At 36.4% G+C, this 20404-nt stretch overlaps 1 protein-coding gene across 3 annotated transcripts in view; it reads left to right on the forward strand.

Annotated features, from left to right (window-relative positions):
- Window positions 1-20404, forward strand: part of PCDH11X (protocadherin 11 X-linked) — a 514220-nt gene that overhangs the window by 40450 nt on the left and 453366 nt on the right. For all 3 annotated transcript variants that reach the window (XM_063346006.1, XM_063346007.1, XM_063346008.1), the window contains exon 2: window positions 13952-14535. In XM_063346006.1, the coding sequence (XP_063202076.1) occupies window positions 13996-14535 (540 nt within the window). In that variant the 5' untranslated portion in view covers window positions 13952-13995. The remainder of the gene's footprint in view (window positions 1-13951; window positions 14536-20404) is intronic.

Here is a 20404-nt window from a genome sequence, read left to right on the forward strand (position 1 = left end):
TGATAGATTTTAGGACCAGAACACCAAGTTTTCTTTACTAAACACTCAGGGTTTGCATTTTCTAAGTCCTGAGCATCTATTTTACTGGAAATCATTAGGAGTTCTGATTGACAGTTACATTGTCAGAGGTTAAAGATTTGAAATGTTACTATTTTCTCTAGTCATTTAATCACAAATCAATGTTTCTACTTCCTGTACCAGTAATTGAGGGAGCAGTTAATCATATCATTGTTGTTGTTCTATCTTATGAAGCGACATATAATTATGTCCTTGTGCCACTTGTGTTGATCTTGCTTAAGCCATTCAAACCAACTTCTGCATGTAAAGAAAAACATCTGTTTTCTTGGTAGGTTTTAGATTTGGAAGCATTATTACCTGATGTTGAGGATCAGTCTATCTGATGTGCTTTCATGACATTTCTATTACAACCCTAATACAAACACCTAATTTCCAGAAATAACCAAAAAGCTTTTGGTCATTTCTAGTTGACTGAAACAGGCAAAGTCACCAAAATGTGAAGCACAATAAAAATTATACAATATTTAATACAATCCTATGTTATTCAAAGATTCTTTGTGTTGTGATGACTTCAGCTAATAGGCTGGTATGTGTTTTGTAGTATTTTTTGTGCTCTTTTCTATCTTTCTTACATTTAAACAATAAGCTGTTATCAAGTGGTGAGGTCACTCTATTTCTATGCAAAATTCTTTTTTTCACTTGGGTTTGCGGAGAAGGGACATGACTTTTAGACAAAACAGAGAAAGAAGAATATACATCTATTTGAAACTTTAATCTAATAATTGTTCACATTATGCCTTTAAGATTTTTCCACATTTAGTTCCTACTTTCAAGAACTAATATTCTATTTTCTTCAAAAATGTTCTGTGCAGTGTACCAGTAATGATAAAACACATCATGGGCCCATGATATTGTGTCAGAAAATGCCCTTCAGTATGACTTTTAAAAGCTTTCTCATGAACATCGAATGACCTACAGGACTCTGTTATACAGATATACACTGTTCTCATTATTAATGTAGTTATGACTTCTCCCCCCATCCTTAAAAACCTTTTGAAGCTGTTCATCCTCTTGCACTATGTCAGAAGAAGGAGAATAGATGGGAAATAATATCCCAAACTTTTCTGATCTACATTACAAGCCTGAGTCTATGCCACATTACTTGTATCAGGACATGACTGACATTAGGCTGGCCACACTGAGTCAATGGACATGCAGATTTCTAGCTAGAAATATTTTGACCACATTACAAAACCCCTTTTATTTCATGCTAATTGTTGACTCGTTTCAGTGAGGAGGCAGTGAAGAAATGCAAACACATTTTCCATTATTTGAGCACAAGTCGGTGAAGGAGCTACGGTATCTTCATAAACTTTATGGATCTAGGAAAAACTTTAAAAATCAAGTTTTCAGAGATTCTGTTAGGCATCAGCTTTACCATGGCAGGCTTCAGTCAAGACCATAGCTTGTTTTGATCTATCCTGACATTTGCAATCAAATCTAAAATTAAGTAGTCTATGCTGACACATAACAGTCTATGCAAATATTTAATAAAGTTCTGTCGTTGAGATACGTAGTCTCTCTCAGTTTACGCTTAAGTCATTAGATTTCCAGAGCTATAGATCTGGCAAATTTTTTAAATCTTACAGATGACTACACTGATTTTTGTGGGCTTGAATCCATTTAATAGAAAATTTGTGACCAGATCCTCTACTTTTTAAACCATGTTTACTATACGGGTAAAACAAAATTTAAAGTACAGAATCAGGCCCTACACATCAAACTGCTGTAACACATTTTAAAGTATTCTTATAATTCTGCTTCATCCAATTCTGTGACCCTTTTTGCTGAGCATTTTTTGTACAAGTAGTCTGACTGAATTTTGGTAGCTGCTTTCTCACAAGTCTAAACAGCTATGCTCCATCATTTCCACTGGATAATTTAGTTTTCAATCCCCTTTCCAGAATCACTTTAGTGTTGTGCTCCTGGCACAAAATTTCAGTGCTTTGAGAAGCAATCCATGTGTTTGCAATCTCTACAGCAGTTTGGGGATCCGTCAGGATGAGAGGTGCTATGCACTAGAAAGTATTTTACCAGAACAGTTAGATGATTCAATTTTTTTTTTTTTAAATAACAGAGAAGAATACTTTACATTTTTGTCTACATATAGAATTAAAGAAATATTTTTCTTATATACCAATAAGGCTTAATACTTTTTATTAGTAAGACATTTCTTTAAAATTTACATGATTTCACCTTTCAAAAGTTGGTTTATCTTTAATAGTCATGCATATTCTAATACTGAGTTATTGAAAGTTTAGTCCTACTCCAGTACATAAAGGATTAAGTTAAATTTCATTGCAATTCATGCGTCATTTGCTATACATCTTTTGTTTGAAAATTACATCAATTAATGTGAAAAAGAATTTGCAGAAAGCACAGTATCAAATAATTATTATTTTTATTACTATCTTTAATTACTTGCACTGTATCAACATATTGAAACAAAGGTCATTTCAAGCCACAAATGTAGTAAGGAGGACTGAAAGAACAACAGGTAATTAAAGACAGAGGTGTGCCACAAGGAAATACTCAAATTATATTAATGAATTTGATTGAATTTTAAATATATATTTACACTATCTATAATATCATAAGAGATAAATTCATGCTCTTAATAATGTAAGATATGAATTAGTAAGGCTTGATCTTAATCCTTTTAACTATAACTAGCTGGGATCAAACTCAGCTGCTTTTGGTGTCCCACTTAATAAATCACAAAAAATCTTTTATCAAACTGCTTTTCATTTTCTTTTCTATACATGTATTTCCCATAGCTTGTAGAGAAAAAAAAGGGCAGTTCACTTCTTCCTCAGAGAAGATTTTTCTAAAGCCAGACCACCCTGCAGCTGCTATTGCTAACACCTTTTACGTATACAGCACCTTTCACTTTGAGCAATCCCCAAAGTGCTTTGTAGACTCTAAATACAGGGATTATTTTCCTCATGCCACTGAAATTCTGTACCAACAGTGTTGCACTGAAGTGGCTTTGGGAGAGGGAGCTGGGAATAACCTCTCAACCTTTGAGGCACTGGCACTTATGTAGGCCGGCCAACCTGTGGTAACTCAAGCCCGAATTTGCAGAGAATCTGTAAGTATTTATGCATGTAAAAGCTTACCAAAAATTACAGCCTCTCTTTGCCCCTCAGTTTTCCTCGTCTGCGCCTGAACCTGTACCACAGGTTCTACCGGAGGGGTTTACTGTTTACCGTTCGTTGATGTCTGTCGGGCAGCGGCACTCGATAGGGTCCCGGCCCAGACCTCCCCCGTCAGCGGCGGTGAGGGAGAGCCCGGGCGGGGCGGGGCGGGGCGGGCGGTGGCTGAGGGAGGAGGCACGCGCTCGGGAAGCTTCGAGAAAGGGCGGGGGGAGAGGGGGGACGGATCACGTGGTGCGGTGCTGAGGCAGGCGGGCGGAGGTGGTTGGGGCTGCCGGCATTTTGGTGCCGTCCTCGACCGTGTCCGCGTGAGTGCGGTTACCCGGGTGTGAGAACAGGGCTGGTAAACGGTGGTATTTCCTCAGTCATCCGCCAATTTCTGTCACAGGGCCTTCCAAAGCTAAAGGTGGCGGCCTTTTTGCGTATGTTCAGGTAACGAAAAAGAAAGGGGTTTCCTACAAACTGCCTGAGGGCGTGTGGAGGGAGTGATAAACCCTGTAACTAGCTGGGGTGAGGGCAGGCCAGTGTGGGAGGAACTGGCCTGCCAGGGCAGGGAATAGAGAGACGCTTACTCTAAAATCTTTTTTTTTTCCTATTTTGTCTCAATCTGGTCGGGTTTTTGTGTTTGTTTGTTTGGGTTTGTTTTTTTTTTTTCTTTCTGTGTTTGTTTGTCTGGGTTTGTTTGTTTTTTTTCTTATAAAAGAACTACAATTTTGTTTTTTATTCTAGTATAAATGGTCTTCAGGTTGTTTTGTTCTGCCCTTGGAAAAGCCTTGCTCTCAAATCATGTTACATACTGCAACGTTTTATTCATATAGTTTATTTAGGTAGGGTCAGTTAGCCAAAAAAAAAAGTGTGATTGCTTCCCTGCTATTTGGACCCAGACATAAGTTATGAGAAAATTCCTTCCAACACGTGTAGTCAGTTCTCATATTCTTGGTACTCTTAGAGATTCTAGAGTTGAGTTTATAATTTCTAAATATGTATTCTTATGTATTGTACCCGTGTGTTACACGTGACAACTTTGGACAAATGTGGTGATTAGACTTAATTGGTGACATACATGTTAAGGTGTAGAAAACCTCTTTTATAATGTATTTTATATTTTAACCTCTTGACCAGTACCTTCTATTTTGAATCTCATTTACATTTAAGCTATCTTTAAGAAGAAAAAAAATTCCCATACAAAAATGTGTAGTTATGCTGCCACTGGATGAAAAACATACTGTTTCTTATCTAAAGACTTCCATGGAGACTATGTTGCTATTATTTTTTTTCTTTTTTGCTGTACTGTATAAACTTTTGCTTGAAGGAAATAGGTTGAATAGGAACATTTTGCATCTGTGAAGTGTTCACAAGGATGAATGTAAGATTGCCTGAACTATTTTCTTCCCATTTTACTGAGGAAGAAGGAAATAAGTTATTTGATGCTTAGACAGTTATTAATTACAACAATAAGTAATGAAATACATCTGTTAAGGACTGCATGATTGTATGAATTTTGTGGGTTTTAATGTGATCATTCATGAGCCTTAAAGAAATGGACCGTGGTTTCCGTTTCCAGACCACCTAATGGGAGGACGCAATATACAAATACTAAAATATGTTTTATACCTGCTTTGTTTCTGTAATCTCCTGGTCCTGTTTTATGTAGGCACGCTGATTATTTGCTGAGCAGATATTATGGTGAAAGTTCAGCTACTCTCTTCCTTTCAGGCTTGCAGTACTGTAAGAGGTTGTTATAAAAATCTGTGAGAGTATTTTCACAGCTCGCTCAGCTTCTTCTGCTTATCTTGTACTGAGGCAGAGAGAAACTGACAGAAATATAAGAGTTTAAGCAATTGAAGAAGAAATGTATAGAAAGAGTAAGGTTCTGATATCATTTAAAGTCTAATATATGCATCCTGACACTAAGGAGAACTTCCCCCGCTTCAGGAATTTGATGCAACTACTGCAAAATTCCAGATACTCTGTGTTTGATAAGAATTACGAAATACAAATACAAGATTTTTTTTTTTAATCATGACTTTTTTACAAGAGAAAATGCAATATATATAGTTTGGGGGGTTTATCTTTTTTTTCTGTAAGTTTTTGGAACAGTATTCTCACAAATGGAACTTTTGGTTAAATGAGAAGTATAAGTTAATGTAGTTACATTATCTCTGTGTTTTGAACTGAAGGGAGGGATGGGAAAATGCAGCTGATTTTGCTACTCTAGAATGAAGAAATGTTGTTATGTGTATGACTAGACTCTAGGCAGAGTTATATTTAGTATAAGTAGATAATAGACAATATACTGTTCAACTGTGAGCATTATTACTATCCTTATTCACAAATACTTGAGAAGTGTATTTTTTTCTGCTATTCAATAATGAAAGTTGTTAACTGGCAGCAAGGCAGTGAAGCAAAATGCATTACGTATGAAACAGGTGATCTTGACAATTGACATTTCAAAAGATTTGACACAAGTGACTAAAATCAGATTTATTTTCATTTTTTAAATGAATAAAAAAGTGTCTTGAGATACATCCAATGATCGCATATGTGGTTTCACATAACTTCTTATTGTGATATTGCATTCTGTTGCCAGTGGTTCATGAATGACTTTTCTTTTGTTTGCTTTAGCAGAAATTTAATTTTCAGATTTGAGGCATGAACAGATTTTCAAGGAACAGAACTAGAGCAATTTTCAGTAGGTTTGTAAAATGTATTTGTGTGTACAAACACACAAATAAAACACTAAGAAAGTGACATTATGAATCATACCATTATAACTTGATTTTTTTTGTATTGTTTTTGAAAGTCAGTCACTGAATTTTAGTGAATATGTATTTGAATTTATAGATCAATGTTGCGTTAGCTTTGGAGTTTTAACATTCAGCAGCATTACAGGGGGTTTGTGTGTTGTGTTTGCTTTTTGCTGGGTTTTTTGTTTTGTTTGTTTTTTTTCAGGTATCCCAGTGTTTGTAAGAAAATGGAATTAGGCATGCTTATCAGGGAGGTCTTCACCTTTTTTTCCCCTAAGATTCCTGTTCTCAACCTTTAGCTTTCTATGCAGCTCTGGTGAAGAACTGTTTCACTGCTTATAGCAGGACTATCTGTTTCCTAGTGTTACTATATATAAAAAAATTGGATACTGCATATTCTCATAGTTTTCTGAAATAATTTACAGGGTATTTTAAAAATATTTGTGGAGTGGTTGCTAGATCCAAACATGTACTGTACTTACTATTTTAGTAAAAAAGAGACTTCAACTTTATAGGGATTCATTTGAAACAATTCAGAGAAATTACTCTTTATGTCACATATCAGTGTGATTGAGTTCAATTTGTCCATTCAGCACGCTCACTGCCTGTTTTGTATTTATAGTTCCGTTCACTGTTTCCAGCATCTTGATATAAGTTTTAATGAGCACTCTTCCTTTTAGTTGCAGAGTAATATCAGGAATATAGAATTCTGTTTCAGTAAGAATTTATCAATTGGTTGTTTTCCACACCTTGTCTGCTTCTTCATGGGGCTGCAAGAATCTGCCTTTTGGTCATTAACTTTTATTTATTCAAGTGAAGAGTGTTTCTTATGCCCTGTGATGGAAAAGTGTAAAAAAACCAACCAAACAAAAAAACCCAAACCCACAACCCTAAAAATACTCTTTATTTCTAAATCAGTGAAGACTCAGAATCAGGATAGCATGCAACTGTAAGCTAGTTGTGGCTCACGCTTACTTAATTCTTTTGACTTAAATGGATGTTGGGTGATGATTTCTCCTGGTGATAAGAATTTCCAGTTTCATTTTGTTCATCACTGGAAAAAAAAAATCAAATTAAAAAAAACTCATTGAAGTCAGTACCATCACGCTAATAAAAAATAGATCAAAGAATAAATCAGTCCCTTAGTGGATTTAGAGTAAAGTCATACAAGGGAATGAATTTGAGAGCCCTGATAATATAGCAAATTGTCTGTTTCTCTTTGAGGTAGGCTTTTTCTTTTAATATGATTATGAACTATACTACATAGGGAGTGGATCCTGTGGATAAATATTGATGGCTCCAAAACAATTTCTCTTTGAAACATTATAGAGTGTGAAAAGGAGTTGGGGTTGTTTGTTGTCACTTGTGCCTAGCCTTAAAAAAAATGAGGAGAATTCCTGTCAGGCAGCAGCTTTGTAGTGTTTCTTATTGTCATCAAACCCAGTAAGAAGTACCAGTAAATTCTCTACCTTTTTTAAAAAGTTAACCCCCCATCAAAACCAGACAGTTCTTTAAATGAAACATGGTATGTGTGGTGACAAAGGATAGACATTGCTGTGTTCAGCTATGTTAGTGATATATAGGAAAAAAAAAAAACAAACCCCACAAAAAAAAACAACAAAAAAAACCCCACAAAAAATCCCCAACAACCAAAAAAACCCCAAACAACCAAAACACCTAACACTAAAAATCTGCAGTACCACAAAAGATCCTACCTAACTATTCAGCATCTGAGGTCTGCAGCATAAAGTTGAAATCCGTATCAGTGTGATTCAGAAATTCAGAACCTCTGGCATATAGCATAGACTGCTTAATTATCAATGGACACTTTAAAGGGAGCCTTTGTAAACCGAAATAGTTGCAAATAACTCACTCTTCAGTTAAATAACATTATAATCATGCTATTGACTGACAAATAGAGCCCATGTCATGGGAATCTTTTGTTCTAAGAAACACTGTTTTAACACAGGGATTTAAATACTCCTATTTAAGTAGCCTGTGGTGGATTAGCAGCAAATGAAAGGGGTATTATATTGAAAAAATGTGGTGTACTAGCTAAATTTGTCCATGTAATTAAAATGCATTCAGGAATATGAAGATAAGAGTGAGAGTGATATTTTCTAGGATTTCTTCGCTGTTATGGTTTCTATATTTGGATATTGATGTAGTTTTGGACTTCAATGTAATATTCCTAAGTTTTTAAAAGTCTATAATACTTTTTTCTTAAAATCTGGTATAGCAGTTACAAAATATTACCACAGCGTATTTATTTGTGCTCTAAGTTGAAACATAACCCAGGTATCAAGACATAGTGTTGCTTTTGCTTCTGAAGTGAGCACTTGAACTTGTTACTGCATTTACTGCTTTTCTGTGATCCTCTTAAGTAAGAAATAGCAGTCAAGTCCTGTAATAAGCTGCAGGAATTATGACTGAGGTGGAATCAGGTAGGGCCTTGTGTATAAAGAATAGATTTAGTTTCTACTTTCACATCATACTCCATTAGGTAGTTAAAGCGTTTATATTCCGTCTACTTTTCAAGGTATGATTTGACAGCTGCTAAATGAAGATAATAATGAACAATGATAATATTTAAATTATGCCATTAATATTTAGTATATTGGACAAAAAAGCAAGTATATTTAAATGCGTAGATACTCATATGAAAGAGAGCAAATCTCTAATTGTTTTTTTCCCCTCCTACCCTCCATGCTGTCCATCTGGGCCATTTGCCTTACTAGTTACAGAAGCCAGCAGTACGGACATCAATGCGTTCTTTTGAAAGCTGGGAAAATGGCTTGGCAAGCTTAATGTTATTTTCTGTTAAACAATTTTATTTGTTCTTAAATTTTTTTACCACCTTAAAAGTGTTAGTGAGTGATGGATCTTATGAAAGGTCCTTTAGAGTTGGACTACTCTATTTAACCTTCCATACTTTTTTTTTTTCTATTTTGCCTCTGTACTCCAGTCATCAAGAAAGCCTGTTTCCACAGGCTGTACTGTGACTGCCTTTCTACTTGGTTCCTTTCTTTTTTCCTCTTTGTATTTTTATCTTGTCTGTCTGTCTTAGTTCATCTCTGATTTTTTCCACCATCTGTTACAGTTCATGTGCTCTCTTTTGACAATTTCTCTTAATGTCCTATTTTGTCTGACTCTGCCATTTCCATTTGCAGTTTCTTTAGGCTTTCCTTTCACTTTTGGATTTGTATTGGTATTACTTTCCCATTTTTGTGGTATGTATGTTAATGATATGTAGACAAATATGAGAGACATGTTAAATATTGTATGTCATAAAAATAGGTTGATGCTTTGTTGCTAGAAAGTACTTAATGCGCTTTTTTCTTTGCATTGCTGTTGCTATAGTATTCCTATCAGTGCTATGGCACAAATGACAGACAATATACAGCTATGACTATAGAAATAGGTTGCTTTAAGTACAACACTTTCCCCATGGTATAAGATGTTCCACTGTATATCTAAGCAGAAAACTTGTGTCATGTTGGGTTTTTTCCCCTTGAAGGTATACAGTACTAGAACAGTTTGTAAAGGTTCAAAACTGTTCCTGTAATTGTTTAGAAAGACAGGTAAAGATGATCTAAAAATAGTGTAGTCTACAGAAGTTCAAGAATTTTAAGTCATTGTTGGTTGTTATTTCTACTTTGAGACTAGTTTTCCATTAAAACTTATAACACTACCTATTATGTGTCTTTATTCTTTAGTAGTTCAGGAAAATCTATGGCAGTAAAAGACATTACAATAAGTCATGTTAACATTTATCTAACATGGTGTATAACAATGGTGTTCTATTATTTCCATGTTTTAATGTATTTTTTAATGCAACACAAAAATTATTTTTAATAGAATCGTGCAAACTTTGTTTCATTTTAGAAAAGTAAATAAAAAATATATGTAGTGATGTAATGCTAAGAAGTTCCACCTCACAGTTTTCCTGTCAAACGTCTTTAAGTCCTGCTGTTGTTATTTTATAATCCCTAGAAACTCCACTGCAGTTATAACTAGGGTTATAGGAATTCTTATCAAGTATTTTTAATATAAGTTATCTACTGGTACTATCACAACTTTCAGAATTGTTTTGGGAAAGTTTTAGATGAACTTTTTAGACTGTTCAATTTGTTTACTCATCCTCAAATTGCTTTGTAAAGCTTGATAAATAAAACACAAAGTTTTGTTTTGAGTGTGACTAAATTCTTTGTGTCTTCAAAACCAGAGAGAGAGGGGAGCAGCGTGGCATTAATAGCCTTGTTAATAATAGAAAGATTTTTATAGCATAAGATTATTTATTTGGAAGATATATATGCATGAGTCTACAATATTTTTATATTATTATAATTTATAGGCAGTCCTTACATCAATGTTGTCACAGAATAATTTCGGATAGAGACTGGAATGTGTTTTATATTTATGGTTGGGTTTGTTTTTTTTTAATTTCCTCCTGTCAGAAATGGAACCGTAAGTTTTAAAATATTACTCTGTAAACATAAGGATGTGAAGTTTTTTCGCCTGTTCTGTTTTATTATTTTTCAGTTTAACTTCTCTTAGAGAAGAAAAGGTGGCAGAATAGTGCTTTCCAGTATACATGGAACATGCAACCATTTTGAAATTTTGTTTTGAGGCAAACACATATAAACTCTTTGTTGTAATTCATACCTTTTTACTGCTGTTTTGCATGGTAACAATGTAAATGTATTGATTTTAATAATAATGGATACAAAAATGTACTTTCCAGAAATAAGAGCTTTCTACAGGTTGAATGTACACGGGCAATTACTTTAGTGCGGTGACAGTTGCTAGAGATGTATTTACAGAAATAAAAGTTAATAAATAAAATCATAATAGTCAAACTAATATACTTGTACAATATCACAGCTGTTCTTTCATGAAACTCGTGCTGCTACCATAGCGTTACTATTAATGATAATCAGTATCTGTTGATGACTTCCTTATTTACATATTTAGAGTTTAATATTATAATGGGCTTATAAAGTGGCTGTTTATACTGTATTGTTCCTTCACTCCTCAATGCCTGTTTAGTGTTGTATTGTGCCTCATACTGAATTACTAAAGTACTGCAAATAAGACAGTGAATTACTAAAATACCATAGGTAATTCAGTAACTACGCCACATAAACTGCGTATCCGGTTCTCACCCATGTCAGCAATCTCATTCAGGTTAGTTGAATTACTCCAGTGAGAAATGCCTTTTTTCATAAGCGAAGACTCACAGGATTGGATTTTTATTTCATGTTGCTCCTTTTGTATAACCGTAAAGCCAGAAAATGCTTTACAGTTAAATCATGCTGACATGGAAAGATGCATCTTGTAGATCTGGTTGGAATGTTCTTTATCTGTTACTTATTCCCAATCAAAAGCAGGTTGCAGAGTTGAATTGGACTAGTAATATTCCTAGTAATAAGTAGTATTAAGTAATAAGTAGTAAGACTAGTAATAAGTGTTCCTAGTCTGTTTCACTGCAAAGTGAAATGTTTTAATTTAAATTGTCCTGAAAGTGTTACTTCTGAAAGGCAATAACTAATGGGTGAAGACAATTACTGGTGTGAGTAATTTCTTCAACCGCTGCAACTTGGTCTGCAGGAGTAAATCAATCTATGCTATGACAAGGAGAATAAAATCAGAAAAGGCAGGGAAAAAATCACGTTTTTACCTGCACAATGAAAAGAATGTAGATGAGTTAATACAGGTATATTTGAAACAGGTGCTAAGTTGGTAGGAGCTAAAACTTCATTAATTAAAAAAATCATTTTAAATGGAACTCTTGAACATCTACCTTGTAGAAATGCTATCCTAGATTATCCTAAATTCTGGAAGTGCAGAATTATGTAAAGATTAGGCAAAGCAGCATATTCTATACATGGAGTTCAATAGTCTGTTTTTTTTCTAAAAGTTCTCAGCTGAAGACTAGGTATGTAGATATCTGTATGTACCTATAAGTCATCCCATTCTATTTCTGTCTTTCTTGAGGTTGTTAACAGTCTTGAGATGAGAATATATCGTTATTCAGAAACTAGGTTGAAAACTACAAAACTTTCCTTTCTTCAGCCCAGATTAAATCTGTGTGTCACTTTAAAGGTATTGGTATCTCAGAGTACTTAGCTTATATATGAGCAGACGTCACCAGATTTAAAATTACATGAAATCTCTTATGGTTCATTCTCCAGGAGATGTATTAAATGTTGTCATGTACCAGACAGGAATATATTGCTGCATAGCCTATTTTTTTTTCTTTTTCTTTTCTTTTTTTTTTCCCCTAAAATCAAGGAAAGCAAAAGAAATCTCAAGTGTCTTAGAAACTAATGACAAGTATCCAAAGGGAAAGAGATTATCTGGCAATATGGTGGGCAGTTTGGGAATTAAGAGAATTACGGATTAACCCTTGTTACCAGGAAAAATCTTTTAGCTTTAGTTCTACATCAAAAACTTTTGATGTTTTGCTGTTTTCCTTCTGTGTTGGAATTTGTGCACTGCTTCTTAGACACATAACCCAAGTTTCAGTGCATTGAGTACTAGTATTTATGTTTACTTCCAAAGATCAAATCAGATCTTTTAATCTTAAAAAAAAAAAAAAAAAGGGACTGCTCTATTACTGTCCCTGTGTTAAATGACTTTCCATCCATTGTTGGCTGGAGTTCACCAGACTCCATCTAGATAATAGACATCACACCTCTTGAGGAATAACCCCATGCACCAGTACGGGTTAGGGGGTTGACCTGCTGGAAAGCAGCTCTGTGGAGAAGGACCTGGGAGTTGTAGTGGACAAGTTGCCTGTGAGCCAGCAATGTGCCCTTGTAGTCAAGAAGGCCAGTGGTATCCTGGGGTGTGTTATAAAGGGGTCAGCAGGTCAAGGGAGGTCATCCTCCCCATCTCCTCTGCTCTGGTGAGGCCACATCTGGAGTATTGTGTCCAGTTCTGGGCTACCCAGTTCAAGAAAGACAAGGAACTACTGGAGAGAGTCCAGTGGAGGGCTACAAGGATGATCAAGGGAATGGAGTACCTTTTTTTGAGAAAAGGCTGAGAGACCTGGTCTCTTTAGCCTGGAGAAGACTGAGAGGGGATCTTATCAATGCTTATAAAGATCTAAAGGGTGGGTGTCAGGAGGGTGGGGATGGACTCTTTTCAGTTGAGCCTGGTGACAGGACAAGCGGGAACAGGCACGCACTGGAACATAGGAAGTTCCATCTCAACATGAGGAAAAACTTTGCTTTGAGGGTGACACAGCACTGGAACAGGTTACCCAGCGAGGTTGTGGAGTCTCCTCTGGAGATATTCAAAAGGCCACCTGGACGCAACCTGCTAGGTGAACCTGCTTTGGCAGGGGAGGTTGGATTAGACATTCTCCAGTGGTCCCTTCCAACCCCTACCATTCTGTGATTCAGTGATAACATTTTCTTGCCAGTTTAAGTTCCTGTATTAAAGATAGCCAGATGTCTTTGCTGTTAACAAATAGCGTATAATTTTGTCAGTGCAAAACTTAAGGGGGGATTAAGACAAGTGTTGTTGGTTTCCTGTCTCTGAGCAAGAGGTATGAAAAGATGTGGTTCTTGGCAGATGGTTGCTTGCAAACTTCTTGCCTACTTTTTTCTTTGTAAACAAAAAAATGGGGACAATGTGGCAGAGGGCTCAAAGGAAGAGATTTTCTTAAGGAGCAAAGGAAAATCTCGTGCTGGAAGTAGGTATTTTTGTATTTATTTGTTGATTCACTCTAGTCTAGTTGTAAGATTCTTACCTTAGTGTTTAGTAAACAGTTTTAAGTGAAAAATTGTACAAGAAATTTTATACATTTTATTGTTAAGTCAAATATCACTTTCCTAATAGGGTTTTCAAACAGTTCAGGTTATTTGCTATAGGAAAGGTACTCCTTTAATATCTCTCACTTTTAAGAACACAATATTCTGTAAATTTTAAAGAATTTTTCTTTCTCTCTTTACCTTTTTCCAGCTACTCTTGGTGTTCTACACGAATACTCATTAGTCATTCTGGAGATGGACTTGCTGTCTGGAACCTACCTCTTGGCAGTCTTATTAGCCTGTATTGTATATCAATCTGGCGCACAGGAGAAGAATTACACCGTGCGGGAAGAACTGCCTGAAAATGTCCTCATTGGCAATTTGCTCAAGGATCTGAACCTAACGCTCCACCCGGATGTGCCCCTTTCATCACCACTACAGTTCAAGCTTGTGTATAAGACTGGTGATGTACCGTTAGTACGAGTGGAGGAGAACACTGGTGAGATATTCACAACTGCAAACCGCATAGACCGAGAGAAGCTGTGCTCTGGCATCTTTAGTGAGAATCGCTGCTTTTACGAGGTGGAGGTTGCTGTTTTGCCCGATGAAGTTTTCAGACTGGTCAAGATCAGATTCCTAATAGAGGATATAAATGACAATGCCCCCCTCTTCCCCTCAACAGTTATTAACATCTCTATCCCTGAAAACACAGCAATTAATTCTCGCTATTCTGTCCCATCTGCCATTGATCCAGACATTGGTGTGAATGGTATTCAACATTATGAACTCCTTAAGGTGAGTTTCTTACTATTATGTTACTGTCTGTGTTACTGTTTTCCCACAAATGTTGCCAATCCTCATCAACCCATTAGAAATATGAAGCTACGTACGGCACTAGTGGTACACTGCAGATACCTGTCTGGAAATGTTAATCTATACCTGTGAGTGCATTCTAGTGTATCATATCTTCACTTAGTGGAAAGCTGTTTATGTATGTGTATCTGTGTAATAGTATGATGAAACATGCATGTCTTCATCAGCTCTCCACCAGCATTCAGAGTGTTTGTATGCTTTGGCTAACAGTCATCTTGGACCATTAAAGGTGTGTTCTTAGTGCCACCAACATGACAGTGCCAAGCGCAACAATATTTTGCATTGGGTTTATGTCTCCCTCTTGCATGACTGCTAGATTTGGGCAGTAGAACTTAGCCCAGAAGCTGATGTGATGTGATGAGATGCTTATCTCTATACTGATGAGCTATTCCAGAATGAAAAAGAGTTCATTTGTCAAAGCAGCTCTGTAATGTTTGGGTGGGCATAATGTCTGGGCAGGAGAAAGTCCAAGATACGCATGAATACAAGGATAGCAGTGCCAGGGGCCTTTTAAGAGCAGATATTTCATATTTTTGCTGCTTTTACCTTTTCTAGGAAATGGTAGAACTGAAATTAGGGAACAAAAGAATAACGTGTAAACATGTGGTGTGTAAGAATGTGATTGCTAAATAAAGGATTACTTTCATTTCACTTTACTTAAGTAGAGAGTTTAGAACAAGAAAGGAACTTATCCTAAACCTATTGGGTTTTTATGTGGTAAGCTGAAAATCTCAGCAGCCAATCTGACATCCTCATTACTGACTGGAAGAATATAGACTATATAGGCGAGACTTGATTGACCTGATAGCTAATATTCACTGATATCAGTACTTACTAGCAACTTAACAAAAATAAAGCACTGCCTTATTTTAACTCTTTTAAGTTGCTTACAACCTGAAGTAGTTGTGGCTGGCGGTGTGGGTACTAACTAGGAACAAAGACATCAAAATCTCTTTCAGAAAACTGCATCCCACTGGACACTTCTGATTAGCTGCCTAAAAAAAAAAATAATAAAATATCAAACCCAACATATCTCAGTGTAGCCTGGGAATTTAAAAATTTTCAAGAACTTACTACAAAGTTTGTAGTAAGCTCTTTAAAACTTAAATTCCTAGGTTATACTGAGAGCAGACAGTTCTACGTGTGTAGTTTGTTTTATTTAGGTAGCTAAACAGAAGCATCTAGTAAGATGCAGTCTTTTATTTGGCATTTTAAATGAGAATCTGGGGAATGAATAACAGTGTATTAAATAAATAACAGTGGGACTGGAAAATAAGAAAAAATCCAGGGCTACAGACAAAATGTGGCAAAATAGAATAGAGAAATGTTGAAATGTTAGTTAATATATCCGAGAGAAATGTGCTGTTATTCTAGGAAAAGAACAAAAATAGGAAACAGCAAATTCAGGAGTCCCTGGGTTTGAGTGAGCAACAGTTCAGATCACCACAATAGCAGTCTTGTTTTGTGAGTTTATTTTTGGATTCAGTGTTCAGAAACAGAATGTAACAGATCAGCAGAATGATAGCATATTTGTATCACAGAAGTGGGAGCTCATCTAAAATACCAGCTACAGCTCTGTACCAAAAGTAGTACAGGGTGTAAGGCCTTGTCTAAAGATCTAACGTGAGATGAGATAGTCTGACACAGAGCCAAGTTTCACTGAGAGATGTGCAAATAACTTCAAATACCAATTTTAATTTTTTTTTAAAGTAGGGGGGGGGGAAAAAAAGAAAGCCAATGACATGTTTATTCAGGTGTCTCTGAATACCTTCTTTTGCCACATAAGGGACAGAAAAGTGATGTGGATGAACATACACTGGTATGGACTGAAAGTTCTGAATTCTTGTGGTGTACGTCTTGCAACCAAAATAATTGGTAAAATCACAGCCCTATAGACAGGCCTCTTGAATGAATTAATTGCATTTTTCTCTTGCATGCCTGTTGGTCAGGCATGCAAGAGAAATACTTCTTGAGTTATGGATCCACTGTCTTTAAATAAGCCAGCAATTTCTCATACCTTGGAAAGTATCTGTAAAAACAAGATGCGGTTTATGACAGCCAGACACCGTTTGGAATAGTAATGCCCAGATGTTATTCCATTGGGAGTTTTTACAATGTTAATACCAAAAGTGATCGTATAAGAAGAGGGAGGAAAAAATAGTAGAAATGCAGGATTCTGGTGAGCAGGCAGGGAATGTAGTATATATAAAAATCCATCTGTCACTGGGTAAGGATAGGGAGATGAAAAAGGATGGGAAGAGTGGTGGTGCCTGAGAATTCTTTCTTGGGTAACACTGAAATACTAGGAGGGAGGGTAGCAGGCACACAAGGATGATGTTACTTGCCTTTTCTCCTAAAACGCTCTTCTCATGTGTTACCCTATGCTGTTTTTTGGGGTATGCTTTGAAGATACTAATGTATTCTGGCTTCTGATGCATGTTGACCTTTTCCTTCCTTTTATAACCAGCATACAGAAAAGTGTGGAAATGGCAGTATGTGAAAATGTCTTACCTTCTGAACATGATGGGTCTAGCAGGGCTAAAATGACAGTGTTGTGGGGAATTTTGGGAAGCACCAGAAATGAAGATGATGGGCAGGGCAGCATGTTTGGAGGATGGCAAAGGAGTGGAAGATGATAAGATATGCAAGTCACTTTGTAGAAGCACAAAGACTGATGCTTTAGTACACGTGCGGCAGCAACGAAATGTGTTGCTTTATTATTTTAAAGACAGTAATAGCAAATTGACAAGCTGTGCAATGAAGAGAAAGTTCTTCAGTTACGTTTCACTTTTTTAAAAAGTTTAGCTAAAATGTGCTTATTGTCTGTGTGAAGCCAGGCTTATTTTGGGAGAAGATTGATTAGACTGGTTAGATTTTTATTCTAAAAAAAGAATCAACTTCTCACTACAAATTCAGATGAATGCCTTATAAGTTTTTAACACGGTTTCAGCAACTCTGTATCTGATTTGGGAAGGTAACATTCATGTGTTAGACTATTTCCTCACTTTGTTACACTTAGCTTACTGCCCCTTTCAATGTATGGGGGAAAAGTTTCCATGTAATTGTTATACTCAGTTTCTTTTGCAAAGGAAATAATTAATGATAAAGTCTTTTAAATCTATGACAGACTTCAATGTTTCTTTAATCTCCTACCTCTTTCTAAAAATCCTTTTAAAACAGAAGAAAACAAAATATCATAAAAAAAGTTATTGTGTTTTGGCTTCAGCATTTCTTGGAAGTTTCATAACACAGGATTTGACTTCTTTAATACAATAGAGCACTTTAATTAGCGCAGAAATTAGCATTCAGGTACTTTTTTTTGCCTGCCTGCATTTTCTCAAAATGTACCTTAACAGAAAATAACTTCTTTATATGTAAGTGATTCATGGTACTGCAACTTCAAAACTTTCAAGATGTTTGTGATTCAACTAGTGTCTGAAATGTATGAACTGTAAATAGACAACAATTTTAGGTAACCTCTGCATTCTTCTTGTAACACTTAGAAGTATGTGGAGGATAAGTTCTAAGAGACATTCTAAGGAAAGCATTGTTTTTATTTTTACTTTTTTAAAGGAAGATCCAAACTTGTCTTTTGGATAGCTTTTGAATTGTATTTATTGTTTACTTGTTTAGAAAATGAGTTGCAACAGCCAGTGCAATAGCACTAGTAATTGACCAAGAGTTGCTCTGATAGAAGTTTACAAATACTGAATTATTTAAAAGTAGTGTTGCTTTAACATTACATGAAGTTGTTTCCCCCACACCTCCCCTAGAAAAAGGGTTTCCAGGAAACAGTCATGCAAGACATCTTGCTGTTAACACAAATAAATTGTGCATATCATTATAATAGATCATGTTTCTCTGCTGAGATGCCCAAAACTGATCATGGATAGGATGACATTAAGGGTTCAAATGGCAAATTGTTATCAGTGTTTACTATGAACAAGTCTAGGGAGGAAGGATCTAATTAGATATGATTTAAAAATAAATGAAAAAGCATTTAGAATGAGAAATAGCTCCCAGTCTAGATTAGGCAGAAAGATGTCATAATACTGATAGTAGGAGGTGGTAGAAGGGACAGTAAGGCAGATAGGGAAGTAGTTCAGAGAAAAAAATGTCCAGATGGAAAAGCAAGGATTTTGTCTCAGTTGAGATAACTACTTAAAGTATAAACTGGGAATGATAGGGAAAAAGAGAGATGGGCATTCATAAACAGGAGTAGTATGTAAAACCAGCAGGATGCAAGAGCAAATTTTAAATTGAAATGTTAATAGTCACTGATTTCTGATATAGGACGAATCTACAAACACTGCTGTTGGGGTTTAACCCTGGTAGGCCACAGGTCTTTGTTCACCTCATCAGGACAATTCACCTTGCTTCTGTACTGGTGTGAAAAGTACATTGTATCTGGCAATACCACCACACTGTTAAAAATACTTACATGCTGTTGTTGATTACACTATTTCATAGAACCATAAAATGTGTTGGGTTGGAAGGGACCTCTAAAGGCCATCTAGTCAAACCCCCCTGCAGTCAGCAGGGACATCTTCAACTAGATCAGGTTGCTCAGAGCCTCATCCAGCCTGGCCTTGAATGTCTCCAGGGATGGGGCCTCCACCACCTCTGTGGGCAACCTGTTCCAGTGCCTCACCACCCTCAGTGTAAAGAACTTCTTTCTAATGTCTCATCTAAATGTCTAATCTAAACCTACCCTGCTCTAGTTTAGAACCATTGCCCCTCATCCTATCACTACATACCTTTGCAAACAGCCCCTCCCCAGCTTTCTTATAGGCCCCCTTCAGGGACTGGAAGGCCGCTATAAGGTCTCCTCAGAGCCTCCTCTTCTCCAGGCTGAACAACCCCAACTCTCTCAGCCTGTCTTTGTAGGAGAGGTACTCCAGCCCTCGGATCATCTTTGTGGCCCTCCTCTGGACCCACTCCAACAGGTCCATGTCCTTCTTGTCCAGCTCTGGAGCCCTCAGCACACAGTACTCCAGGTGGGGTCTCACCAGAGCAGAGTAGAAAGGGAGAATCACCTCTCTGGATCTGCTGGCCACATTTCTTTTGATGCAGCACAGGATGTGATTGGCCTTCTGGGCTGCAAGCTCATGTCCAGCTTTTCATTGATGAGTATCCCCAATACTCATCCCAATACTCACCCCAAACAATACCATTAACAGTGGACTAGAGTGAATGCGTAATTCTGCTTTTACGGGAGCAGAGCATTTTCATCTGTGAGCTAATCCTGTGTGCTAATACACTGTTGCTTTAATCTGTTGCAGTCTGGGGGGAAATTAGATTGCTGTTATTGTTATAGTTCCATTACTCTTACCTATTACAGTAATTTTCCTGTATTTACTTATCAGAAACAGCTGGTGCATTTCTTCTAGAATAATATAATAATCTTTTTTGTAGCTGTCAGTTCATACCTCTGTAATCTGACAAAATAGATTGTTACTCAGTCTCACAACACGTCAGTCTTGCTTCTGATGAGGAGAGTTACCTCTTGCTACTGTAGATCACTTCTTGTGAAGTCTTTTAATAGAAATTTTCCCATTCTTTCTGATACAGTTTATCAATTCTATGACCAATGGAGATCACAAATCATCATATTTCAAGCACGCTCTTGTGACTAGCTTATTTCTGAGCCTCACCGTAGTTCTGAATTGAGTAACTAATGTCACTGTTTGTGAAAATCAAGAATGGAAAGAGATGTGTTTTATGTAAAATGAAAGCTAGGAAGGTACTTAACTGAAAATTGTAGAGTGAGACTAGATTTATAGTTAAATGA

The sequence above is a fragment of the Chroicocephalus ridibundus genome, chromosome 9 (assembly GCF_963924245.1).
Source record: "Chroicocephalus ridibundus chromosome 9, bChrRid1.1, whole genome shotgun sequence".
Classification (NCBI taxonomy): domain Eukaryota; kingdom Metazoa; phylum Chordata; class Aves; order Charadriiformes; family Laridae; genus Chroicocephalus; species Chroicocephalus ridibundus.